General features: G+C 34.4%; 1 protein-coding gene across 1 annotated transcript in view; it reads right to left on the bottom strand.

The window, feature by feature from the left end:
- RTTN (rotatin) overlaps positions 1-27637 on the bottom strand; it is a 79411-nt gene extending 51774 nt beyond the window's left edge. Inside the window, exons 1-19 of the mRNA XM_071456530.1 lie at positions 27508-27637; positions 26736-26923; positions 25277-25472; positions 23476-23565; positions 22223-22301; positions 20918-21032; positions 20247-20397; positions 19180-19345; positions 16453-16634; positions 13430-13545; positions 11584-11754; positions 10049-10261; positions 8685-8797; positions 7430-7556; positions 6277-6402; positions 4082-4198; positions 2181-2320; positions 1738-1909; positions 716-815 (exon numbers count right to left, since the gene is read on the bottom strand). Coding sequence (XP_071312631.1) covers positions 716-815; positions 1738-1909; positions 2181-2320; positions 4082-4198; positions 6277-6402; positions 7430-7556; positions 8685-8797; positions 10049-10261; positions 11584-11754; positions 13430-13545; positions 16453-16634; positions 19180-19345; positions 20247-20397; positions 20918-21032; positions 22223-22301; positions 23476-23565; positions 25277-25472; positions 26736-26923; positions 27508-27538 — 2593 coding nt within the window. The 5' untranslated portion in view covers positions 27539-27637. The remainder of the gene's footprint in view (positions 1-715; positions 816-1737; positions 1910-2180; positions 2321-4081; positions 4199-6276; positions 6403-7429; positions 7557-8684; positions 8798-10048; positions 10262-11583; positions 11755-13429; positions 13546-16452; positions 16635-19179; positions 19346-20246; positions 20398-20917; positions 21033-22222; positions 22302-23475; positions 23566-25276; positions 25473-26735; positions 26924-27507) is intronic.
- Positions 27638-27973: the final 336 nt, after the last annotated feature.

The raw sequence follows: 27973 nt of genomic DNA, 5'->3' as shown, positions 1-27973 counted from the left end.
GTCAAACAAAGATGTCACTTCAAATATTTTAAAGCACCTTAACAGTATAATATGGAATTGAAAATAGTATTTACTTAATCACCATGAAAGTATTTTCCACTGATATCACACTTTAGAGTAGCTGGTTTAAGAATATTCAACAACATAAACAGCAAAAAGGTAAGACATTTGAATTGGTTGGGTTGGTTGGGTTGTTTTTTAATAGCTAAAAAGTGATCCTTCATATGAAATTTGTCCTGATAAAACTGTATTTTTTCCTTCACAATTGCATCTTATGCTTTGCTTCAATTTTGAAACATCTGAAAATTTTTGCAGTCATAACTATATATATTTTATGAGATAAAGTAGATATACTTCCTCATTTTTGTGGCAATTTTTCCAGCAGTATTTTTAACATTATGTAAGATTTCACCCTCCCATGGTAAAGAACTTATGTGCTCTCATTAGAATCCACATTCCTTGGAGAAAACTTATTGAATTAGAGTTTGAGTATATAAAAACATCAAGCTGTCTTTGAAACTCAACAGTTATGCACCAAATGAAATAATGCTCTAAGATTGCTTACTTGCATTGCAATTCAATCACTTCTTTTTACCAAAATTAATAAAATAAAAATTACAAAAAAGACCCTTAGCACAAGCATACAGACAACCTAGCAAAACCTCAAGCTCCCAAATGACCAGCACACCAATACAAATTTTCTGAAGAATTTTACCTTCTAAAATAACAACCAGCTGCTCAGCTGCAGACTTCCGTAAAACTAGGTCAACAGCATCAGAAGTCAAAATATCATACAGCTTTTCAACAGTTTCTGCCTAAAAGTAAAACAATATTAGATTTGCATCCAGTATTCTGGATGCAAAACAAGGATACCAGCCAAATTTCCTAACAGGAAGTAAAAGAAAAATCTTAATTCTTTATTAGAATGTATTTGATTAGATCCTACATACATGTAAGAGGAATGGATTAGGTTACAATCTTTTTGCAACAAATCTCTAATAACATCTATGGAATATGAAAACCAAACAGTTTCTAGTGCATCATAACTGCAGATTTCTAACAAATAATGCCTAATTTATGAAGGACTACAGAATCTTAACACTATACAGAAATGCTAGAACATGCTTTACAGTCTATAAAGGGGACTGACTTTTTAAAGGCAATAGAGTCAAGCATCTAAGCATTTTCTTATCATATTGTTAATCTGAAAGTATTAAGGGGAATGAAGAAAGGAGAATAAAAGGGAGATGAGAAATCAGAAAGAAAAAAAAAGAGGTATTCCCTTGAGTCATACACTCATGATTTGCTTTACACTTTGCAACAGCAGCAATATTAAGTAAACACAGACATAAGTTTGCAATCTGTTTTAAAATATTTCATATTACAAATTATTTGTGCCTTAGTAAAAATTGTTTTTGTGGGGAAAAAAATATAGAAAAAAAAATCTAGAAAAAAATCAGACTCTATCCATGCAGAATGAAATTGCTATGAACAGACCAGGCCTGTGTTCTCTGCAATAAAATCTTTTCTGCAGAGAAGGAAAAAAGGAATGATTTTTTTTCTTAGTGCTGCAAATGGTAGCACAAGAATTACTGTTTCAGTGCACATAGAAAGAATACATCAACAGACTTCTTTTCATGAAGCAAGACAATTTGTATGAAATATTCCAACCTTCTGAAAGTGGAAACTCAGAGACTGGACAGGTAGAAGAGCAAAATTTAGAAAGAGTTTACTAACCTTAATTATTGAGTTCATTTTATCATCCAATTTTAGCTCCATAGCTCCCTCTATAATGAATAAGTTTGAAATGCTGGAAAGGACATTACCATTCAGGCACGGGCGTTTCAGGTTTGCCCCTTCCTCATTAAGAACATGGAATGCTAAATGTTTAGCAGCTACAGAACGAACCCTAAAGGAACAAATACTTAAAGTAAATATATAAAGCACTCATACTGGAAAATTTGAGCAGTATAGTTAGAAATTAATTTGTTTTAAAAGTTAATATGGGGTGTAATTCAAAAGTTAATATGGGGTGTAATTCAAAAGTTAATATGGGGTGTAATTCAATTCGGACTTGATTAATTAACCTTTCAAATCAAGACACAGCATAACATTTAGGAGAAGACATTATTGTCATCAAGATGAGAAGATGCGTTGAAAAGCTACAAAGCATTGCTTACAGCTGCTTTTTTGAGAAGAGAAGGCGCAGAGCAGCCTGTAGTCTGGGAGTTCCTGGAAGAATGCCCTCTCCTTTGTCAGAGGTTGTTTCACTCAAAAAGAGGATGCATTTACCTAAAGTATCTTTTGTGTCAGCATAACCCTAAGTGAAACAAACAACAAACAAAAATTTCCAGAATTATAAAAATCCACTTATTAATTTAGCAAATTAGACAAGGTAATTAATTCCATTTTAGGGTCTAAGGGAGGGTGAGGAAGGAGCAACATAAAAAAACAACTATGCAGTTATTTTTAAGAAAACATTCAAATTCTGCAGATTAATATTCCTCTGTGGGAAAAAAAAAAAAAAAAAAGATCCTTCATATAAATTAAAGATTTCTTTACATGGTTCAGAGGTGCTTTGACTCAAAGCTTCACCGTTCAATCTGTTAACATGATTCTGCTCTGTAAGACCAGTTTCCATTTCAATAAACAAAATTTAGTCCCTACAAGAAAATTATTTTAAAACACTAAATTCTACCTATTTTCAGATCTTCGTCAAAGCATTTTCACACACAGACAAAAGGGAATCAGTTATATCAAGTAATGATATTGCAAACATTTCACAAGTAGAGCACAATACAATGCATTTTCTATGCATCTGGTAAACACAGACCTCTGGCATACCCTACTCTGGTATCTATTGTACAAAGCCACTATAGGCTACAGAATACAGGGAAATTCTACTCACAAAGATTTCTCACACGTTTACCCTACATCTTATAGTAAAACCCCTATTAAATCTATTAACTATTTAATCTTGACTATCGATTGTTTGTAAGATATATATGCAGGTAACATAAGAAAGCTCTAATGACTGGTTGAGAAAGCTCTGAAATAACCCTTCTCCCTTCTTGTTCAAATTCTCAGTGTATTTCCTCTACATATTTTTTCTTTCTAAGCCCTCTATTTCAAGGCCCATCTTATTTGCAATTTCTCCCCATTTTTGCCTTGATTTTTGTGCAACTTGCATACAGAGTAAAGTTATATAAGCCTCTTTTTCAACTTAGGGTAATACTGAGGTGCAGGCAATTAATGAACACACAGCAGGGAAACAAGGAAGTTGGTATAATTATTGAGTGTGATTTTTTGGGGAAAATGAAGACAAAAGGTATACTTGAATTTATTAACTAAGATAGAAATAAGGCAAAAAAACAGATACTAGGCAAACACAGCAAAATGTCTAATCTGGAAAACTAAGGGCAGACCACAATAAGGAAATTCCAACTACTAGTAAAAGAACAGTAAAGAATCCAGATGAAGCAATTATGCTAAAAATCCAACTGAGAAAGGCAAAAGTTCCATTTAGATCAAGCTGAGAGTAAAAATAATGAAAATTAAATCTGTACAATGCTGGAAACATGAAGATTAAGGCTTAAGGAATACTTCTATAATATTGGAAACCAAACCACCAAAAACAAATATCTATATATACTAAAAAAATAGCTTAGGCTGATTGCTATTTTTTGAGTGTGTATTTGATCAGAAAACTATTATTACAGAGAAGCTACAGTTTTCAAATTTAAGACATGGGGGACATTTCAGTAATTATGAATACTTTCATCTGTACTTGCATTATCCCCTCATATCTTCAAACCTTTTAAGCCCCAGTCAGTACTGGTTCATTTATGCTACAACATTTCAAATTTCATGCACAAGTGATACCAGGCTAAAATGTGTCTACAAATTCAATGTACTAACAAACTTTAGTACATTTTATATGTGTACTATAAAACATTTCTCCATTTGACACCCAATAGAACAAATCTGTTGGTATGCTACTGTTTATCTATTTTCCATCTGCTACTTAACCTGATATACATGATTGCATACATCAAATTCAGATTAAAGCACTTAGAAGTACCTGTAAAACAGGAATTACGGGACAGAGAGCCTCAATAAATTTGTTCCAAGTCAATACTTCCATCATTAACCGTCCTTGCAACAGATGTATTAGAATGGCCTTGGCTGTAGAGTTCACCTGCTCAATAACAAAAAAAACAAAACCACTAATGCAACCACTGATCTGTCTAAGTTAGTTTGTCAATGCTAAAATTGGAAATGTTATACAAAAATGTCTCAAAGAAAAAATATTGCTACTGCAGAATGCTACACTTAAATTATCAGTTCAACTCCATATTAAGTTGTTCCAAAAGCCTCCAAGCGAAAACACACAAATAGTTCTGCCTAAAGAGCACATGATAATTTTCTCCTTAGAACTCTGGTTTGTCTTTTCTGAAATAAAATAAATCATTACTTAAAACTTCTACACCCATCAGTCCCTCTATCCTGCAGGTAAAAGAAATTCTGTTTCTTTTCTTTCCTGACCTTGACTTTCTGGGGCATTTTATTCCCAGTCTATGATATGCTTCTGAAGACACAGCAAGACAAGAGACTTAAAGCCTGTTATGTGGCAAATTCACTTTCCTGAAGCAAAGAATCAAACTAAAAAGGCTACCAAATATTTCAAGCTGTATCATAACTCATCTGAAGTTCTCTATCAAAACCAAAAAAGCTATATGATACAGCATTTACACTGCATTAACATATCCAGTATATAATCTACATAACATGTAATATTAGAGTATTTACAAGCTAAGATTATTAACGCAATGGGAACATAGGAAAAAAGCCCAGCTTGTCAGAATCAACTCTTATATAGTGTGAAAACACCTACCTTCAGCAGCTAAAACCCTGCATTTTATGCCAGAGCTAAAAATCCTCTCCCCCCAGGAAACAAGGACAGCCTTTAATAATATCGCTTTAGCCTATCTTTAGAGAGAGACTGGCTTTATAGAATCATATAGCAAATATCAAGCCTAACTTGAAATACAAGGTTCTTGTCAATTTTTTTCTCCATGTCACATGCCTAAAAGATTGAACTGATACTTTATGAACACTTAAGCAGCAGTTATACAGCAAGAAGTAATATAAATTAAAAAATACTTGGATACAATGTTCGTTATCTATTTTGTTAGAAATATAATAAAAATACACTATAAGGTAGAAAACAAAATGTGACAAATTTGTAAATAGGCACTAGCTCTGATTCTTTTAATTCAGCATCAATTGAAATCTATTTCTTTTGCTTGAACAACCACTAATACAGAAAACTCCCAGTCTTTTTAATAACATATCCAATAGAGTAGGCAAAATAAATACCTTCCTTGCAAAAGATAAATTACATTCAAAGCATAAACATAAAGTACATTCTCAAAGACATTTTACTTCTCTCTTTAAAATGCTCACATCTAAAAAAATCACTTTTAAATGGAACTGTGCATAGTACTGAATTAAAAAAAATCTCATTCCAGAAGAGAAGCTAAAAATATATAAATAATTTGGTAGTCAATGTTCTTTCTGACTGTAGGGATGTTATAGATCAGCTATAAAGAAGTTGTCATAAAGAACATAAGTAACTTTATTGTCCTCTCACAACTCCCTACTTAGCTCTATAGGCTAGTGGACATATGTTAAGCAGTCATGCATATAAATGAACTCAATGGAAATTTGGTCCTATTCTACAACATTATAGAACACTTCTATAATGCTCCAGTAACTATATTTAAACACAGATGTTTGTGGTGGTGAAATATAATTTCATAGCAAAGACTTGCAGATTTAAACTGTCTTTTTGTTCCTCAGCTATTTCAGAAGCTACCCCACTTTTACAAAACTTGAGACTTCAAAGTTTGTGTTTCCCATAAATGTGAAGCACCATACATACATTTTCATCATATACCCATTTTACTAGGGCTGAATATTACAGGAAAAATAAAAAAAACATATCTTATTTCAATTTTCATTGGTCTTTATTACAGTTAATAGCATCCTATTCACATAATATTATCTTGTCTCTGAATTAATTGTATTAAAAAAAATCCTTCTATTTACTACAATCTTACTATTTGCGTATCTTTTCTGTATGCAAGAAACCATATTTGGTCAAAACTTCAGGTAAGCATTAGACCACTATGGAGAGTATCAACACCTACTCTGCGTGCACACCAATTTACAAACGCAGCCAACAAACAAACAACAAAACAACAAACACCGTACCTCACTCTTTTCTTCCTGAAGGCCAAATGTGCAGATTTCATACAACACTTTAGGGTGCAGAAGAAAATGCACTCCCTGGCAGATTGACGGCACGGGCTTTGCAATATTATGGATACCTAGACAGTCCTTCAGTAAAAATAAAGATGGTTAGTTAAAAATTCAAGTCAGTCTCCACTACCACATCTTGTTTTACAGACAGACTGAAGTTGTCATGCAGTAAACCACTTTTTCCATGCACTTTGGAAGACTAGTTTTGAAAGCTAAACGTGACAACCCTGGAACAAACACAATCTGTTTGGATCACTGATTGAAAACTCCTGTTACTACACAGGACTAAGAAATAGAAAATAATTTTGGTTTTATTTTGAATAATTGTGAAAATAAATTTGAAAACCTGTATATTACATTAAATAAGACAATGTTTGGCATTAGATTAAAATAAGAAAAATGTAAAACAGGCTGGTAAAAATCTTGCAAAAAGAGACAAGTGCCATTCAGTGGAGATAGGGTTTTTTCCAGAGAGACTTGCTCTGGCATATTTATACATTTGTGGATTGTGCTACAAGCACACTAGGTATAGATTATATCTGTTAAAGGAAATTAAAGTTTAATTCAAGTATTATATCAAAATACAAAAATAATTTTTATTTTGTGAGCCAATATTATGGAATACACAAAATGACTTGATAAATATGACATTGCCATTCCCAGCATAGGGTACAGCCACACTTTTAGGAAGTTCATGCCATACTTCTAGGAAGTTCATGCTCTTTATCCCTTGGGCTATCATTACACAAAACTAAGGCCATGAAAAAATACCCATGTAAAAAATAATCCAAGATACACACAATACAGCTCCAGAACAGGGGAAAAACCCCAAAGAAAACAAAACAACAAACAATATTAGGAGTATATAAAAGGATTTACATGTTCTTTACATGCCATTTTTAAGTGCTGTACCTGAAGTCTAACCTAAACAAGTAGCTTTAATACCAAGAATGTAACAGCAAACTGCAAGCGCAGGCTTACACTGATTTTTCAGCATATAACACAGTAAAGAGAATTTGTATTAAAAAAGTTTTTAATGACAAAACCATATAACATGCATTATTGAGTGCAACACCAAGAGTGTTAAGTAAGCATTAATTCAAACCTTAACCACTTCCAAACAGCAGTGATAGGCTTCAGCTTTTATATTCAACAAAGGATGAGACAATAGATGGAGAAGCAACTTCTGACCCTCCGCCTGAAGCAATGAGTTGGCTTCAGCAGACTTCCAACTAAAAATGAAAAATAGTTAATTAAACCAATTTATTTTACAGTATCTAAAGATGCCTACAGAAATTTTCTTGTTACATTTCAGGATAATCTCTGAAAAATACTTCCTGTAATGGTATACATTCTGGAAAACAGTAACAAGTTCAGAGATGACAACATATTTGCCAAAATCATAGTATCAATCTTTGTGTTTGTATATTTTTATTTTTATTCTTTTAAGCATGTAGGTAATAAAAGATCATAGTTTTTCAAAACTCTCTCATCAAAATTAAGAGCCTAAAATACATTAATGTTCATCTGAAAACATTAAATTCTATTGAGCTTCAGTAGACATATTTGACCATATATATGATTATAAAAAACACCTGTGGTTTTAGAATTTTTTCAGTATAGAGGTTAAAGTTCATCTCACTATCATGAAGGGAATTGATATTAGTTAAAAAATTTAATTTCCTGTTGCCTGAAACATCAACCAAGCGATGATAAACTCTAAAAGTATTAGAACATTGAAAAACATCTATAAATTTCATCATTTAGAACATTTACTGGACAGCTCTCAAATGCAGTCTCCTTTGAAAAAAAACTTACAGTCAAGTTCTGAATCAGTATATAATTAAATTTTTGTTCTTCAAGAACTTTTTCAGGCACCATAAGGTAGCATATTGTCTAACTGGAGACATGGAAAAATCGCAAAAGCAATAAAAATAGGCTGTTTAATAAATGAGATGCCATGCTGCAATATAAAGCATCTACAATAAAGGAAGTCCTTTAGGATTTCTCAAAGTAAAATAAAAGTAAATGATACAAATATACTCAGGGCAAAGGATTTTCAAGAAAACTGAAAGACAAGTCGAAGTGTTTAAGATTGCTTCCTTATAAATCACATACTTTACACACAAAATCATAAAAGCTTATACATAGAATACAATTAACTTTTTAGCAACTGAAATTTAGTTTTCTAGAAAACCACCACAGAACGGCACAAATCAGCCTGTTCAATGGCTAAAAGAAAATAATTGTTCCTACAAGGAATAAAGAAGTGAGGTCCTATTTGAGAAACTTTATGCACAAAAAAAAAGAAAGAAAAATCACATTTTCTCAAGCAGAGTTTTAAATAGTAATGTACTCACATATTTGAGCATATGTGAATGCATTCTTGAAGCAAGGGAAAGTGTAGGTGGAAGGGTAGACTATTCAAAGCCTGATCTGCCAATTCTAGTAATTCAGAAAGATTCTTGTCCCCCTGTGAAGTAAAATGAAGAGAAAAAATGAAACTAACAAAATTAGTAAAAATTAAAAGTATGCAATTTTACTGCATAATATTTCCAAATTTATCATAATTGAATACTAAGTAGGTTTTTGTTCAGTCTTTCACAGAGAAGTTTATAATTAACTAATCCAATACATTCCAACAAAAAAAAATTTAGAACCTCTTCTGGGGAGCTGAAAGCCCTTCAGCTGCTGAGTCCAGATAAACTTCTATCAAACTCAGTAGGAATAATGTGTCCAACATTTCACAGCACGAGCACTTTAACACTATTCAGATCACTATTTTTTAATCAATATGCATTTTATGTGAAAGAAGCATAATAAAAGATGTAACTATTAAACTTTAAACATACTACTGTTAATAAACAAGTTAGATTTTTTTTTTTTAATTTGAGTACATATGTCTTCATCATATTGGTTACCAAATACATTAAACATGAGCCATTTAAATTTGATGGAGTTAATTTCATTGTAAAGAGCATTTTCTGAGCAAAGTATTGCTTCTATTAACTTCATAACCTGCCTAGACAAAGGATAGATTAATTCTGATTTAAGACAGCACTATATTTATATTCTGTATGTTATTCATTTGTATTAGTATCAATGCAACCAGTATTGTGCAAAATTGCTTATCCATTTGGATAATGGAGAAGAATATTTCAGTACTGTGCTAGAATCCCTTAACTAATAAAGCAACTGTCTTCATAACAAAGTGAAATACAAACCTCAGCCAGTCTAGTAGTTGTTTATTAAAGCTGCAATTGCCAAAGTACTTGGGATTTAAAATTTTCAGAATGATATATTTAACTCCTGGACAACTTACATACAACCACACTATATATTTTAATAGATATAAAATAAATAGTGTATTATATGAATAAACATGTCTTATATGTCAAGATATATATTGATATACATGTATCTGTTTGTATAAATAAGCAGAGTATTTGCTGCCGCTTCTTTCTTTGCCCATCAGAGGTCCTGTGCCCATTTCCAATTTCCAATTGTTTATTTCTTTGTTTTTACTTCAGATAAGATTTTTTACCAATATCATGACTAGTATTAATGAAAACAAATATAAATTAACTACACCTTGCATCATACAGAATACTTATACTTGGGGATCTTCCTCTGCTATGTTAGACTTTAATTTTTACTAGAGAAAAAACAAAGTAAGGAAAGAAATTTGCCTACAGGAAATATTTTATATAATAAAGTTCCACACCTCCTTATGAACTTCAACCATAAAGCTACAAGTGCATTCAATCGAATATGCAGCTTCTGAAACTTGCTTATAAATACTGTAGTTCTCAGTACTCATCTGCTCCAGATAGGCTGCAATGGATTCATGCATGCTCGGATATTCCAAGGAGAATGACATATCCAGTGAGAGAAGGAACAAAGCATTCAGCAAACTCTTTTGTGTAACTTTACTCGCCTTTGGAAAAAAAAGCAACTGTCAGAATAAGAGCCTGAAAATACAGTAAAACCAACAATAGCACTTCCAGTCATTCAACAAGTACAATCATTGTTGCTGCTACTTAAAATTTAGAAAACACATATCATTAAATGAATTTTATTGGAAGAATTGTTTTTTTCTTTATTAAAAGTGATAGTTATTTAGATGTCACTTCTTATATCAGACCTGCAGTCTGATAACCAGTCACAAAACTTGTGTATGAGCCAGGCACGGCACACTGCTGGCCGGAGTCAATTCACTGTCTGACCACCAGATGGCAGAGAGTACACAAACCAAAATTATTTCTGCATTTAAAAAAGCTGTCTACAATTCCACATGGTCATATTGCAAACTAAGGGCTGGGATTTTTCTTGTTGTTTTTGATTTTTTTCTTTTATTTTTAATTGCAAGTGTACATGCTTTCAACTTGTATTTTGACCTCAAATACAGTAACTTTGTTCGAACTGTTATACACAGTATGGAAACTTTGTATTAGGTACACAAGAACATAAAAGACAAAAACTCTGAAAAGTCATTAGATTCGTACATCTACACTTATTTTCAGGTACAAGACTTAATATTTGTGACAAAAACCCTGTAACTGAAAATTAATTGTCTAATCCGATTAACTAATGTCTACAAAAAGCTACATTCCACTAAAAACTGGTCCAAAAAATTAAAACTGATTCAGGTTTACACATCTAACACTTTCCATCTCACAAAAACTTCATCAGACCTTCCCAACTGAAATTAAAATAAACAAAAACCTCCCCACTAAAAAACAACAAAAACCCCTGAACTCCAAGAGCTACAACAGAATTTTAAAAGAGCACTGGAAGTAAAGAATAGTTAAAATCACTCCAATTTACAAAATGTAATTGATTACTACATTCCATCAGAATAAGAGTAATGATTTTTACATGTTACATAATGCTACTCTTACTTGCATGCATACTACAAAAAAGCAGGGGGCAGCAAAGCCTTGCAAACCATACATCGTATCAGAAAAAAACACTACAAGAGGAAAAAGAATACTGAATTTCAAAAATTCATTTAAAAACTGTAATAAAAATGTTCTGGTTTCTTTTTTTTTTTAAATATTTGTAATCTGCAGAATACACTGGTAACTGAAGAATGGACAAAGTTGCCATCTGTGATCATATATCACCCAGTGCAAATCAGATTAATTTCTCTGTCCAAGCGCCTATTTTCTCAGTATTCATCCCTGAGGAAAGTATCTCTTACTGCCCTCTTAAAATGCAAAACCAAGAGACAATCACTCACAATTAGTGATGACATACCTTTTCTACAGGGAGAAGTACTTGGAGCAACCTAACAGTGAAGAGTGAAATACTAATAAATGCCATCCTGTGATGCACCAGCATCACCTTAGGCTGTTCTGCACTTATATTGCTTTTGTGATATAATATAGTTTCTCCAAGCAAACCCAAGACCAGAAGCAATTTGTCTCTCTGAAAACAAAATCAGAAATACAATAATTAGAAAAAAATGAAACATCACTGTTTGTTTACAGTGTTTACACAGCACCTGCAGCATCATCAGCACAATTATGCCACATAAGCTAAAACTGGATAAATCCTGCAAAATACATAGCAATGTTTTTGTCACCTATGCATTAGTCCTAGACCTCAGCCTACTTTCACTATTAGTTTTGAATACTTTGCTCAATAATTACCCATTCCTGGTTGCTCTTTCCCCTTTCCTCTCCCACTTTTCTCTCTCCCCCCACCACCTTTATTTCTGCTCACTACACTTTTTACCTTCTGAAATTTTGCCTGTTTTGAAGTTCAGTCTTAATAAGGAAATATTAAGTCCTGTTTTGAACCTGCTAATAAAGCTTTACCTTAAAATTAAAAAAAAACCCTTCCCAAACCAATTCACAGTAACTTTGAAAACATCAATGAAGTTTTTATCCCTATTGATTTTCAAAGGAAACAGCAAAACCTTTTTCTGTCTCTCCCCTATTAAAAAAAAAAAAATCAATATAACTGTGTACTATTACTCACCTTATTTGCAGGAGTTTGTTTATTAGTAGCCTGGAAACAAACATTATCCTACTAATAATAATCAGTATGGTATACATATTTATGAGCAATGAAATATACTGATTCAGATCATAGTACAAGTAGATGAAGAGATATTAAGCTTCTGAGATTAAATGTTCTGCAAGTAATCTTGAGCACTGATGTGATGCTGATCGATTATAATAGATTTTCACAGATTGGAAGATGAAATTAAAAGAAAAAATTCTCATTCCCTAATAGGTCTTATAAATTTAAATATTAACAATTATAAAATAGAGAACAGGAAAGCCTAAAGCAATATTGTAATTAATTAATATTGCAGCTGTTATTGTTTCATATTCAGTGGTATTTTCCACGAATTCTAACAAGTCAACTGCATTTAAGAGTACATTTAATTCAAGTCTTTAGACAAGTTTCAGTCTGCAACTCTGGTATGTTTGTTACATGCCTGAGCCATGCCAGCTTATGCTTCAGCTTTCACTTGTCTTCAAAAGAGCAAGTCATAATAATTTTATCTGTTTTCACTAATCTTATAATTCATGTACATAACAACTCTCAACTGTGCTCAGCAACTTAAAATATTTAGTCAACAGCACCTTAATGCTTTGAATCTCTGCTGGGCCAAAAAGGCCTCTCCTTTGTTTCCCACTTAAGCAACATTGTTAAGATCTCTAAGATTTGTGCAGGGATCTACAATTCCTGTGTAGGAAATGGATACCATGTATCTTAGAACTCCAGTCTTGTATCTGAACAGTTATCTCCCTAATTTTAAACAGATAGTTTATAAGGAGTAAAGAAAGGGAAAGTTGTTATGTACATCAAATTGGTGTCCAACATTTGTAGTCAGTGCTTTTCCCTCAGTTTCCCTTCCCTACATGTGTTTCTCTCAATGGCTGCTTACTTTCTTGAGGTGCAACTCCAAGTATTGTCTGGTAAAAGAACTTACATTTTAAAAAGTGCCATCGATAGAACTAGTAAAAAACTACTTAAAATTTTCAAATGCACTGCTCAGCAGAAGTTTAGCTACATGAATTGCTGCAGAAGGTGTCAGAAGCTTATCAAAGGAGACAAATATGGCTGATCAAAACCTGAAGAATCTTACCAACTCCAATGCAAAAAGGCTGTCATCTTCCCAAACATTTTCAGAAATAGCATCACCAATAAGGGACATGTCTTCAACAAGCAATTCAAGAACTTCCATTGTCACTCTCCTACTGCCTATACAAATGAGAGGATAAATTCAAATATAGACAAAATATTATGTTTTGATATTCAGAAGACACCACTGTAAACAAGAGATTATTCCTATATAGAATTCTGGTATTTTAATTTTCCTACATGCTTCTACAAAACTAATGCTAACTATCCTCAACAACTAATAGCTCTGAATCAGAGAAGAAAACAACTAGCCAAAGTCACAACAAATTAAAACAATTGTATACTTAGAAAAAATAATAATTTCCTTAAAACCTATTGCAAAATTATTTAAGAAAATAATCGTGAACTTTACTACAGCTGTAAATCTGATTACTGAACTTTTTAAAGTTCATAATAAAGTCACTAATTTCCCCCATCCAGACAGCAGTGTTACAAATCTTCTTTATATATTACCTATTCCCATTGATCTGCATTTTTGGTATAGGAGTGACTTTCTTCACAGATTATTTTGTTTGAGATCTTTTAAAAAACAAAGAGATGAATACTCACTTGAGCTATTTGCACAATTCTCTGTAACAGTTTCCCCTTTGCTTGTAGGCTGGTATTTATTAATTTTCATTTCTTCTTCTGAGTGTCTCTTAATAACAAGGCTAATCTGGTCCATTAGCAACTTTTATCCTTTGTACAATTTTAAGCTTGAATATGTGGCCACAAAGAAACTTGGCCTGAGCTTAGAAATCTACAGCCTACATTTACTACAAATATAAACCTCCTCCTAATGTACCCACATAATGAGAAAACAGAGGAGTTAGAAGGTTTTATGAAGAACAAGGCAGAATATCTGGAGCCAGACCAAATATTTTCAACCTCACACAAGTGAAGATGCCAAAACTGTCTGACATCTTAAGGAACCATACGGTGACAGTTTCCCTTAAATAATCAATGTAGTGCAACTGTTGGCTTAGTTACTTGTTGATGGTATGTTTCTATTTAAAATCATAGATGGATTTCACACAACAGCATTGAATTTTCAATGTATCTTTTAACTAAGATGAAAAATTCTGCATCCTTCAAAATGCTCAAAACAAAATCTGTTTAAAAAAGATAAAGTTCTACTTGTTTGTTATAATTTAACATTAATTTCTTTGTGGATTTTTCTATCTCTTGTAAATTTTACACACTGCAGAAACCTTGTTGATATACTTAAGGAAAAAAAAATTATCTCTGTATGTGACTAGATGTGTAGTGATAATGACCACAGCTTCTGCAATTTGTAGCTTCAGTGATCTGCTTTGGGTGAGAAATGACAGAAAATGGCACAAAGTCTTTTTGAAAGCTTGGTGTTACTTATCTCACGGAAGTTCTGTTTTCCATTGTTTTAGGCCAATTTAACTTAATAAATCTCTCCATTTTAACCAAAAATCCCCAAAAAACCCCCCACAAAACCAAAACAAGCCCACACCACTACAGATTTCTGCAATGACTTTGCTTACAAGGCAGATCAGCACAAAGGAAGAAAAATTTCAATGAACATCTCCACAAGGAGCAGAATTTAAGCTTAACTAAAATATACATCATTTTGCAAAATAAAAGGCAGCAAATTTTACAATAAGCTTACTGGTTTTTCCTTTACCCAGTAATTTAAACATCTAGATTAAAATCTACACTCTACCATATAAGTTGATAATAATCTTCATAAAAACGCCTGTTGATTTCACTAAAGATAACAACCGAAAATATAACCACATGAGAAACTGTGTGTTACTGTCTCACAATATCACACTGTCTCACAGTGTGCCTTCAGATCACAGGCTTTCACATCAACAGGAACAGGATAAAAATATTAGCTTCTCTACAATCTGTGTCTCATTACAGCATAGTGGAAGAATGAAGAAATATCACCAAGGAGAGTTTAAGAAGTGTAAAAAACCTAAGGGGAAGATAAACAAAGATAGGTCCACCTTTCCAGAAAGTAAAACTATTTTAATTCTATTATAAGATTGAAAGAAAGAACCTTGAAATGTAGAAAAACTGTCTTTTAACTCTGCAGATTTGAAGTGACAGGCAACAGAAATGGAAAAGATAGAAAATACATTTTCTGCAGTTTTACATTATAAATAAAAGATGCCAGAAGTCATGAATGTGCTTGTGACTAATTAATATTTAAATACCATTATTATGAAAGGGAAAAACAAAGCTTTAATTCATTTTAGTTGGTTTATAACAAAACAAAAAGAATTGAATAATTTTCATACACATTTCATAGAATTTTTATATATATACATAAGTTGAAGCCTCTAGCTTTTAGTATTCTAACCATAGACAGATGCACATTTCCAGCTCCTATATTAGAAACCCTGACCACATTTACCAGTACCTGTTTTGAATTACATAACATTTTACAGTTAAATACAATTTTAGACAACCTTGGAGCAAAAACATTGTCCTCCAAAAGGGCTTTGCAATTTAGAACCTCTATAAATTAAAATTTACAATTAGACTATCATTACTTATGTTCCTTAAACCACTTGTTACTGCATTCGTAAGAATAAAAACAAGCCTTTCACCAGAATTTTTGTTTATTATTTCTTGAACAGGAGGAAAACTCTATGCCTAAACAGATCCTTTGGAGAACGCCTCTGGTTAAAAGTGGTTATTTTTCCATCTTCCTGAATGACATTTTATCCTGACACACCATTTTTCCACCAAACACTGACTTCCTGGCACTGTCAGTAAAAAACACTTAAAATTTCTGCAGCAATTCTGGAAATCAATCAGAAGATTCAAGCTTTGTGACCTGAACAAAGTCTCCAGAAAAGATCTGTTGCAACTAGCCACAGTACATCAGTAGTTATCTGTGCCTTATTTATTTGAGGTAGTCACCTCATTGACCAACTTCTCAAGAGTATCTTGTATTAAGGATGGGAAAGATATGCAAGTTAAACACTTAACTCAAAACATTCTTACCTGTTCTTAGAAGAGGTATTGCATTTTCCAAGATGGAAACACAGAACTGAGGAAGGCTAAGCTGCTTCATCTGTAATTCCAAAGTGTCCTCATTTTCAGTATCTGGTAAGTCAGTATGTCCTACGTCAAATGGGGAATGCAGAGAGACTCTGGAGTTTGCATTTGCTTGAGTACTGTTTCCACTTAAAACAGAAATTTAAAAAAAAAAAGAAACATAATAAACTCTTGCAAAGAGGAAACACATATGTACAGATGTTACAACCAGCATTTAATGTTTTCATGACTCCTGCCTTAAGCATATCTTTCCTCCCATCCCAAACTTTCTCTGCTATCTACCAGTGTTGCAAGAAGAGGGAGATTTCGTTTCATTGGTTTTTTAAATGTCAGAACAGGTAGCATCACAACAAGTGAATGCCAAATGTTTTGGCAATCATCTTCAAAATCACTTAGCACTGTGTACTGGAAGAAATACACATGCAACGAACATGATATCACGAGAAATATCAGTTGATTTGAAATTATTTTTTCTTTTTTTTTTTTTATGAACAAAATCTATCACTTGCTTGAAGCAATACAAGTTACTAAATCAAATTTCAGCCTGAATTATACTTACTATATTAAAACCATTCTATATAGCTAGCCACAAGAATCCTTAGAAGAAAAACTAAGAAGCATGAGCTCTGTTTACTCCTTAGGACTACCGCATGCACTGTAAAAAGGAAGTATTTCCTTGTCCAAGAAAGCCTTAAATGTAATCAAGTATATACTACAAAGTATATGGAATGCTATTAAATTATAGACATTTTTTAAATTATGAAATATTTGATCTATAGTATATGAATATATCATTAAATATAATATATATGGTTCATATATTATGAACAATATATAGTTCATAACTGTATTAATTTTTAACAATAATCTAATTACACTATCAGCATTATAATTAATAAAAATCAGAACATATTTTAAAGATGTCTTATCCCAAACAATGTTTAGCAATCTTGATATCCTTTAAAAACCTGTATGACTAATAACTGGGGTTTGGCTGGTTCCCTTTTTTATTTTTAAGCAAGCTGAAGAATTTGTTGCCACAATTAACAACAAACTGTAGTATGACTGTGTTACATTCTATTGTCTAATTAAATGTAAAAGATGTAAAAATGTATAAGAAGTTAAATCCCGACTGATTAAGAAGTCAACAGAAAACCTGCTATCAAAACAGAAGAGTTCACCAATATGTAGTTTGGGTTTGGCTGAACTTACCAGAGGAAAAGGAAGGAGAGGTATCAATCACAAAAACAATTCAGAAGAGGAAAGGTTAAGTTTCCAGGCAGAATTTGAAACAGACAAACAGATAGATTGAAGAGTCTCAAGATTAAAGAAGAAGGAAAAGAAGAGTTACATATAGAATAACAATAGCAATAAACAAATTTACATAAAAATTTTGTAAGAAAAGACAAGATTCACTAAAAGCAGCTCTTCCTTATCAAAAAGAAATGTCCGAACAACAACACTACTGTCACTTCTCTCTATCATATCTTCTATTCAACATCATGTTGTTCTTTATGCTACCTCTAGGCTAAATTATATTTTTGTAAGAAATGAGATTTGTGGGCAGTGAGTAGGTCTACTGCAGCACACAGGATGCAAGAAGATAAAGGTGTGCAGTCATAAACAGCTCATATAATACCCCTATTAGCTAGCACTCCCTGGTTTCTAGAAGTCTCATCACTACCTGAACTGGTACTTATTCTTATGCAGCTTTCATTTCTAGACTGACAGCCAGGCCATCACTCTCTCTTGCACAATATACACCAGCTGCTATTAAACTGTTAACTGTTCAGCTTCAGAAAATGGCCAGGGCCTAGAAGACATAAAGCCTGGAATTCATTGGCAGTGCCATATTAGTTACATGATAAAAATTAATATATTAGACTTCAATAAAAGTAACTTTTTAATATGACTGTCAAGACGTATTTACAATTGAGCTATTCTCATCACAGCCTATTTGAACACCTAGGAGGTACTCAATCACTAAGCCCATACATCACAGAGACTCAAATGAACTACCAACAAGCACACAGATTTACAAGGACTTTCAAAATCCCACATACTAGAAGACATTGGTACTTGAACAGCAGCTTTAAGTCTTTGAGTTGGGCAAAGACAAGCAACAAAACCACACACAAAAACTTCTACATTTTGAGGATATACAGATTATTTATAATTTCATTTAAGAATCAAATATTTACACAAATATTATAGAACTGAAATTTGTTGCCACAATTAACAACAAATTTTAAAGACTTCAATAGAAATCTTTATACAGCAGAGCATTTTTGACAATACTATATACTGTTACCTACAGGATGGCCATTCCACTTAAAAGAACTTATGAGGTCATCTGCTGAAAAAAAGAAAAATCCCTGACTCTCCAGCAATAGACTGAATATATGCTTTTCTGTGTCTTACAAATACACGCACAAGTAATAACAGTTGATAGGAAGAGACTTTGTTTAAAATGGTGGTTGGGTACAAAATGTGGCAATGTTTTTATGTATTCTGAACACCACTTCAAGAAAGGTTTAATTCATAAACATGGGTTCAATCTTCACAAGTTACCAAAACCATTGCATCAATCCACATACTGAGAAGGAGCTGATAATATAATCCCATATTAAAATGTTTTTAACTGAAGTGTAAGTGATTTCCTGTTTCATTCACCTAGAAGATACTGCATCCCAATCTTGACCATCTCCTCTAGGACGCTGAACTGTCCGTCCAATTACAGAGGGCCGAGGACTGCTGCTTCCAGGTGACGGATTCTGAGAACCAGGAGCACCCCTTGCTTCTTGACAGTAAGATATAGATGAATTCTGGGAAGCTGTGCCTTTGTGTAACATAAAGAACATAGTTTCCCTTAGAAGTATCCATAATTCTGAAAGATACTACGTAGTAAACAGTAAAAGTAACTAAGGCAAGATATGGAAAAAAACACCAGGTAAATACTGATGACCTGGAACTGGCAAGTAGCAGAGTTTGGAAACCAAATTCCAAGGCAAACACCATTGAAGATTCCAGCTGAATCATAAATCTTGAGTTTTAAAAATAGAAACACAGTGTCTGGGTAAGGCTATTGGACTTGATGTTATAACTGAATTAGCAGCCAGTACCATTTATTAAGACACCAAATATAGGGGCAATCTTATGAAGAGAACCAGACTACCAGTTTATAGAAACGAAGCTTTGACTCAATTCAGATGACAGAATAGAAACAAGAAGACCATTATAAGGAATCTACACCATTAAAGCTACAACATTTAAGCATTAAGAGCATTGTGAAACATCCCTCATGACTGCAAAATTAAAAACAATGATTAAACTATTTTTAGCCATCAGCATAAAAAAAAAAGAAAGTTCACAGAGCTCATGAAATTAGTAACTACATTGTTAAGTACTAATAGCTTGAAAGCTTTTCTGAAACTTTGCCCACTTTGATTTTACAGATTCAATTTCGTTTTAGTTAAAAATCCCTCCCCTGCTGACATACAAACAATTGGATACTGGGAGAAGTTGATGAATGGGGAATCACAGGAAAGTAAAACTGAATAAGTACATTAAAACAATGCAAGTATTCCAAGTTTTTAAATTAATATTAATAGCACTGAACACCAAAACAATTTCACAAGATTACATTTGCCATAAGGTTCTGGTTTTGGTTTTTTCTGTCATTTTAGACAATCTTATCTGTAGTAAAAACAACAGTATCTCAAATACTTAAAAATACCTACCTTGCTCTGAGGAAGAAAAACTTGGATCTCTATGGAAGTTAAGCCTAGTTCTCAAAAAGATGCAGAGCTGTTGCAAGCATGACACAGCCTGCAAAGCCAACTGGTGTCTCCCATCTCCTCCAAAAGCCAAGTTTAGAAGAGATAAAAGGCTCTGCAAAGACAAAACCACCACCATCAAGACCTGAACATTAATCATCATCATGAACAACCATGTCAGCAAGTCTTACACTAAATATAGTTCAAAAATGTTTCCAAGTGTTTTTCAAAATCACAGCAAAGAATAAATAGGCTCAACTACTGTTTCATTACTGAATGCAAGACTACCAGGCCTAAGGAAGAAGCCAAGTTTCACATTATATTTCCAATAAAGTCACCACTTTCATTATGGGAGCCCATTGGAGGGTGTGCAGACAACAGCCACACCATTTATCTTATTCAGAAGAAACAAAGTATTCCTTCAGAAAGCACTTAATTAGTGATTAGCAATATACATTGTTAGAAGCAAAAAACTTTAAAACTGCAATATATAGACAATGTGCCTTTCCTATGCACCTGGAGTTAGCATGAAGGTACTTCTGTTTAACTATTTTGTTTAAAACCAAATTGAATCATTTGCATCAATTCATCCTTGGCACAGCTTATACCAATAAAAACTTTATGTGAATTCTTGCCTGTACAATCTTTGGCCTTTGAAGGAAGATCTCTGCAGGAAAATCTTGCATAATCACATCCTGAAGAAGCTCACATGTACTCCAAATTAAACTTTGGTTGTTACTTCTCAAAGAGCTACAAGTTCATATTTAAATATGTATTAAAATGAAAAGAAAACCAACCAGTAATTATTAGCCTGAACAAGTCTTTACAAGAAAGTTATCATCACAACACTGGAGAATCTAAAGAAAAAAATCTCTGTAATTCTATTGTCATATCATTTTTTCAGTTGAATTATTCCTTAGCTATATATACAATAAAGAACAAACTCAATTCCCACAAGTAAAATTTGGTTACAAGAGGAGAAATAACTTTATTGACTCTGAATTTGAAATTAAAATAAGATCTACTGGAAATTCCCTGTGAAGCTAGTGATTATCTCAGTGGTATATAGCAAGTAATATAACTCATACCAGTAAGAAAGTTTCTTTCATTACTAAGGTTCATGTATAACTTCAAAGCACTTGCATTACATAAGTGGGAAATTCCATAAAAGGGAGAAATTTATTAGCTATTCTCTAAATGAATATTAATTAATTATAAGAATCTTTAGGACAGTCTATTTCACTTTTTCCAATTGTTTCAGAAACCATTGTTTCTGAAATCACTGTAAAAAATCAAATATGTCCAGTGTTACACATCTGTGTTCCTCTTCTATACTCTGGCATAAAGGAAATTAAATATTAAACAGGTTCTCCAGCTTCAGAGATCTTTCAAAAGGAAAAAACAAACACCCACAAAAAAAACTATGCTAGAAATCTATCAGAGTTCTGTGACGACGCATAAGGAATCCCAACTACAGAACTCTCCCTTGGGGGACTTCAAACACTTTTTCTAAATTAAAGAAAAAAAAAAGTCACTGCAGAAAGTCAGTTGGAATGACTCAATGCTTGGATAAGGCCCTGTACCTAAACTTATTGGCCTAAAGCTACTACTAAAAGTAGGGATTTTCCTACCAACTGGTCATGGGGGTAAAGTAAATAATTATTTTATTTCAGCTGAAGGAAATCTTTGATCCACTTAAGAAATTTAAAATACAGACTGAAGTGTCATGAACAAAAGACCCAAAGACACTCTGATTTAAACACAAAAAATGGAGAGTGATATTGCCCAGCTTCAGCCCAGATTTTATGACCATTTATCAAAAATTAGCTCACTGGGCAATTTACAAGAACAAGCTCACGATGCAGAAAGACAGAAACTTATAGCCATTAATCCTGAAAAAGAAAAACTACAAGGAAATTGTAATGTTTCTATTACTGCACCTTTCATTTGATGAAAGAACATGTCTATCTGTTGAAGTCAGAGTTAGCCAAGGAAAGGTGGAAAATTTCAAACATTTCACTGCAAAAAAAACCAGAGCAGATGTCTTGAAATATATTTTATAGAAATATTATATTGTATACATTCAAGGCAAAATAAAAAACCTATAAACAATATACTATCTTATACAGAGATAGCTTTTAGTAAGCACAGGCTTGCACAAATTCAAATGCTTTTAGACTTTTCAGAAATACCGAAACATCACCAAGGTCATACCAAATCCTAATGAAATATGTTTACGGGGGAAAGCTTTACCAAATAATGAACACATTAGTGGAAGAATACTCAATCTGCCACATCATGCTTTCAATCAAATCATAAGTTTTTTATCTGCTACTAAAGAATATTTTATCCATTAGCATGATCTCTAAAAAATGGAAAATTCACCTCATGGTTATACTCTTCAAGCAGTAGAAATTATTTTTCTTACAAAATTATGACACATAATAACTTTGTAATGAAAATATCTTTAAAGCTATTTCTAACTTAAAAGTTTGTAATAATTATTGTGCAGTTCCTAAGATAGTTGATACACTACTAAAAACTCAACTGGTGATTTACCTACAGTAACTGCAAAGCCACATTTTAAAATCTAGATCTCAGCACCATACTGTATTTTGAATAAGAAACTCTCCTGTGAGCTGCTACTAGTATAATACTGGTACAGGCAAAGACTTGCCAAAATATTATTGATCTGTGGTTGTCAGTGAAACACTCCATATCATTTGACAAAAACAAAAATCAAAACATAACACTGGTTTTCATTTAAATACAAAGCAAAGATTCCCCTAGCACCTAAACCAGTTTTCTAAAAAGTAGAAAGGTATTTCAGACTAAGTTTTGTTGAAATAAAACGACAAAACATACTTAATCCTTTAAGCCACTTCTGATTATGAAACACAGATCGTCTGGAAAACAGTGGCAATTTAAGTAATTTTTAAAACTGCAGCACTTTCTAATGTACTTTAGATATTCCAAAGAGTTACACTATTTACTGGAAAAGGGAAATATCTATTAAGATGAATGTCATTTTTAAAAGCATTATAATTGTAGCTTCTGTGGTGTTAGATTTCACAGAATAACAAAAGGAAAAAGAAGAGCCAATTTTGCTATCCACATTTGTAATGGAATTCCATCTGAATTACAACTCCAAGTTCTTTCTGTAATTACCATACTCTTTTATAACTACACATACCAACTGTTCTTTTGGGAGATATTTCTAACTGCGGCAGATGACTTCTACTTTGACAAAAATATCCAGTGAATAATTCCTCTTGAGGCAGAACTAAAATAAAAATTAAAATAAAAAAGGGGTAAATTTAAAAAATGCACATGCACAAAAAAACTCCTGAATTTATTTTCATGCTTTTCCTTAACTACCTCCCTCTTGCCCTTGAGTTTTAAAGCAGTTTCCTTAATAGGTTAAAATGGTCTCAGATGATCAGAAAAATGGAGTAAAAAGAGTGTGTCCATGTTTGTTTTTTTTTAAATCATATTCTGCAACTGTAAAGGGTGCATTTTTCTCCATTTTTTATACTAACTAGCATACCATCCAAACAATAGCAGCAACAATTACACAGCCTGATAGAGGACTGACAGCCAAATAAATGGCTTTCCTTTAATCTACCTATGTAGTAATAAAATTAACTTTTAAAATTTATTACTTAAAATCTTTTTCTACTACACTGCTGTCTTCTTAGGTCACCTAGAAAGTTGCCCTCTTATATAAATGTATTTTGCCCCATGTCATTCATATGCAAACTGTATAAAAAAATAGACAAGAAATGTTAACACTAAAAGCAATCTCTCCAGACCATAATATTTGGTTCAAAGGATCAAACTAGATAATGCCAGGTTATTAGTTTACAGTAATTTTTTCCAGTAACTAAAGTTGAATCAGAAAGAAAAATACAACACTCCTGCTAGGAACCATTAGGATTATTCCATCCACACATGCACACAATTTACAGTATAAATAACTTCAACTGAGTAGTTTCAGAAGGATATAATTTAAGAATGCACATGTAGAAGATTATTCTTCTCCATACAGTAGAAAAATTAAGTAAAAATCTGCTCCTGTGTAGGGCATAGGAGGGAAAAAATACTAAAAATTAATCACCAGGCACATAAGTCTAGTGAACTAAATCTCCAAGCATTAGAGAGGTGGCAGAAACCACCAAAAAATTACTTTTATCTCTGTGACTGCAGAGATGAGTGACAGGGGTGTGGTCATTAGTGCTACACACACTGTGTAACAGCACTCTCTTTCCCACAATAAGCAGGAGGTAATGTAATATGATATGTAATTTTCTCCTCCAAACTCTGTTCCAAAATTTTTAAGGCAGAAGAGGAGAACCAAATGGGTTAGACTGCATCTAGAAGGAAATGTAAATCATTGTAACAGACAGATAATGAGCTAGGTAACAGATGCAAGCAATAGCACTTCACACATAATGTGACATTTTAAAGAAAGTTTATGTATTCTTCTATGACAAATGCTTATTCAATAGAGCATACAGTTACTGTATGTACAATGTACATAGAGCATACAGTTACTGTAGGTTCAAAAATCATTCTATTAGGATCAACTATTGTTTTTTTCTTTTTCTTTTGTCATAGGACTTGAATTGCTTTCCAAGCTAGAGCCCACTATACAAAGAACAGCAGCAAAGCATACTGGCTAAATTACAGATTTATTTAAACTTGCTACAGACTTGCTGCCATAAAGCTGTCCTTGAAAGTTGTGTCATGCTCTTTGTACATTAGAGAAAACAGATATTCTACACTGAGGAAATGGATATGGAATTCCATTATAGGAATGCCACCAGGTGATTTAGCTAAGGTCACACTGTCTCTGGCAGAATCTGATTAGCACACACTTCACTGATCTCTCAGGAATAATTCGCCTGCTATGCCAGAAAACATCAGCTTCTCAAAGTCTTTTCATTTGCTTTATTTTAATATAAAATAAATTACAGTTTAAAAGGGTAATTTACCTGGTTGATCTACTGAAGGCTGAGACTGAGCTTGATAACATACTGAAGAACTAGAAGGGAGTTCAGAAGAAAGAAAGAACAGTCTGTCCACAATCCCATCAATTATGGCCTGCAAATTTGGATCCACGTCGGAGCGAAGCTGAGAGAAGAATTCCACTGCACCAATTCCAATCATTTTCTGGGCAGCAGGTGGATGCTACATTAAGATAAATAACTGACCAAGTTAGTTTGAAGAGTCTTAAGGTCTTTGGATGGGGGGGGGGGGGGGGGGGGGGGGGGGGCAGGGAATAGAGAACAGCAGGGGGAAGAAAGAAAAAAAATTGAAATTCTTAAGTTATATTTTGCCTTTATTCATTTAGACCATTGTGCTGAGGTAGAGTTCATTTTCTTCCCAGTGGCTGGCACAGGGATGTGTTTTGGACTTGTGCTGAACACAGGGTTGATAATAAAGAGATATTTTTGTTAATGCTAAGCAGGGCTTACACAGAACCAAAGGCTTTTTTGCTGTCCTGACAAGGGATCTGGGAGTACAGGGGAGTTTGGAAGGGGACCCAGCCAGGACAGGTGACCCTAACTGAGCGGAGGGATATTACAGAATCACAAAAAGGCCTGGGTTGGAAGGTTAAAGATCATCTGTCAGCAACCTTAAAGATCAGCTGTTCCAACAGCAGATCAGTCTATAAAGGGGGTGAAATGAAGAGGAAGGGGGGACACGTGGAGTGATGGTCTTTTCTTCTCAAGTCACTATTCCATGTGAGGGTGCCATCTCCCCTGGAGATGGCTGAACACCTGCCTGCCCATGGGAAGTGGTGAATGAATCCCTTGTTTTGCTTTCCTTGTGCGTGCAGCTTTTGCTTTTTCTATGAAACTGCCTTTGTCTCAACCCATGAGTCTTCTCCCTTTTACCAATCCCACTCTCTCCCAACCCAGTGCCACTGGTGGAGTGTGAGCAAGCAGCTGTGTGGGGCTTGGCTGCTGGCTGGGGTTAAACCCTGACATCTGTCCGTCAGTATCAAGGATGAGTTGGTTTTTTAACTCTGCATAGTTGCAGTTTAGCGATTAAAACACAAGCATGTAAAAATCTGAGCTATCTGAAGTTTCTGTAATATTTTCTCAAATTAGTTGCAACAATGTTCAAATCTTTACTTTCCAGGAACAATGCAAATGCTTAGCTGCAAATCATGCTCCAAGTTAAAAATGAAGCACTAAATGAGAAACTGAAGAAGCTGAGAAATTGAAGCAGAGACCCAGAAAAAACGTTTTTCTCAGCTGTCTCATCCATTTGAAGTCGCTGTAATTGTTTTAATTTTGGTCTACACACAGTGGCTTCATTATTCCTGTCTTTGTAAAACACTGAAAATCTCGTTACATGGAGATACAAAGTCAAGTAATATCCAAGTAGCTTCAGCCTTCTAAAAACATACAGTTTAAAAATAAATGAATGCTAGTAATGTCATACCTTGATCAAACTGTTCACAAAATTTAACACGTCCTCTTTTATTGGTACAACTGGGAAATTGAACCACTCCAAAAGGTTACGAAAAAGTGTTTTTTCGTGGACCAGATCAGCATAGGAAATCAAGTTGTGGTCAAGTTTAAACAGAATAGCCTTCAAAGATCGCTCTCTTATCTCTGTCAGTTCATGACCTGCCCAAAAAAAAAAGTGATTAAGAAACCCATAAAATCATTTGACATAACTTTTTTCTTATTTGGAGAAACAGAATGCTGCCAGAAATGCAGTGAAAAACAGCCAGCTTACAAGCTGCCAGTATTATGCCTACCAGGAAAACAAATACGATTAGCACTCGTCAGCAACAACCTCATGAAGTGTTTGTATGATTATAAAGCAGTGAGACATTATAAGATATACTGATACAATCCGGTGCCAAATGCGCCTCTACGGATTTACCCTGGTACCGGAACCCCTACCAGGGTATGCGGTGGGTACGGAAAGCTGCCCCGAACCCACCAACCGAACAAAAAGTTACCCAAGCCCCCTGAATGGAAAGACACCGTGTCTGAAGGGGAAGCCTTGGCATTTCCTTATGGAAGCGTGTCCCACTAGGGCAGCGCCGCCGCCCCCTCCGCGGCTGCCGCGGGGAGCGGAGTGGAAGAGCAGCGGGCAGACGAGCGGCGAGGGGCGGCGGAGCCCGGGCAGGGGAGGCAGGGCTCCCGCAGAGCGTTGCTGGGCCGCAGGCGGCGGGCCCGGGAGGGAGAGGAGCCATCATTACCGAGCTTCCTGACGAGCGCCGCCAGCTCCATCGCGCCGCTCCGCCCGCCGCATTCAACCGCCGCGCCGGCCCGCCCGTCCGGCTGGAGCCGCCCGCCGAGCACCTCGGGAAATGTAGTCCGCCCGCTTCCGCCCCGGGCCCGCCGCCCCGCGCTGCGCGCGAAGCACGCCGGGAACTCTCATCGCCCCGCGGCCCGCCGGCGGAGCACAGAGAACTACAGTTCCCATGAGGCCCCGCGCCTCCCGCCCCGCCGTGGGTGCCGGGCCTGCGGGGCGGGATGGCGGCGGGGGGCGGCAGAGGGACCTGAATCTCCAAGTGTGTGCACCTTCCTGCGGGGGGTGTAGCCTCGTGGGGCCCGCTTCTTCTCTCCGGCAACTAACCGGTGACAGGATGAGAGGACATAGCCTTGAGCTACTCCAGGGAACGATTTATTCATCCCAGTACGGAAGGGAGACTGCTAGAAAGA

This window comes from Agelaius tricolor, unplaced genomic scaffold (assembly GCF_023055355.1).
Source record: "Agelaius tricolor isolate 1412-34295 unplaced genomic scaffold, bAgeTri1.0.p SCAF_2, whole genome shotgun sequence".
Taxonomy (NCBI): domain Eukaryota; kingdom Metazoa; phylum Chordata; class Aves; order Passeriformes; family Icteridae; genus Agelaius; species Agelaius tricolor.
This window is presented reverse-complemented; position numbering and strand designations above follow the sequence as displayed.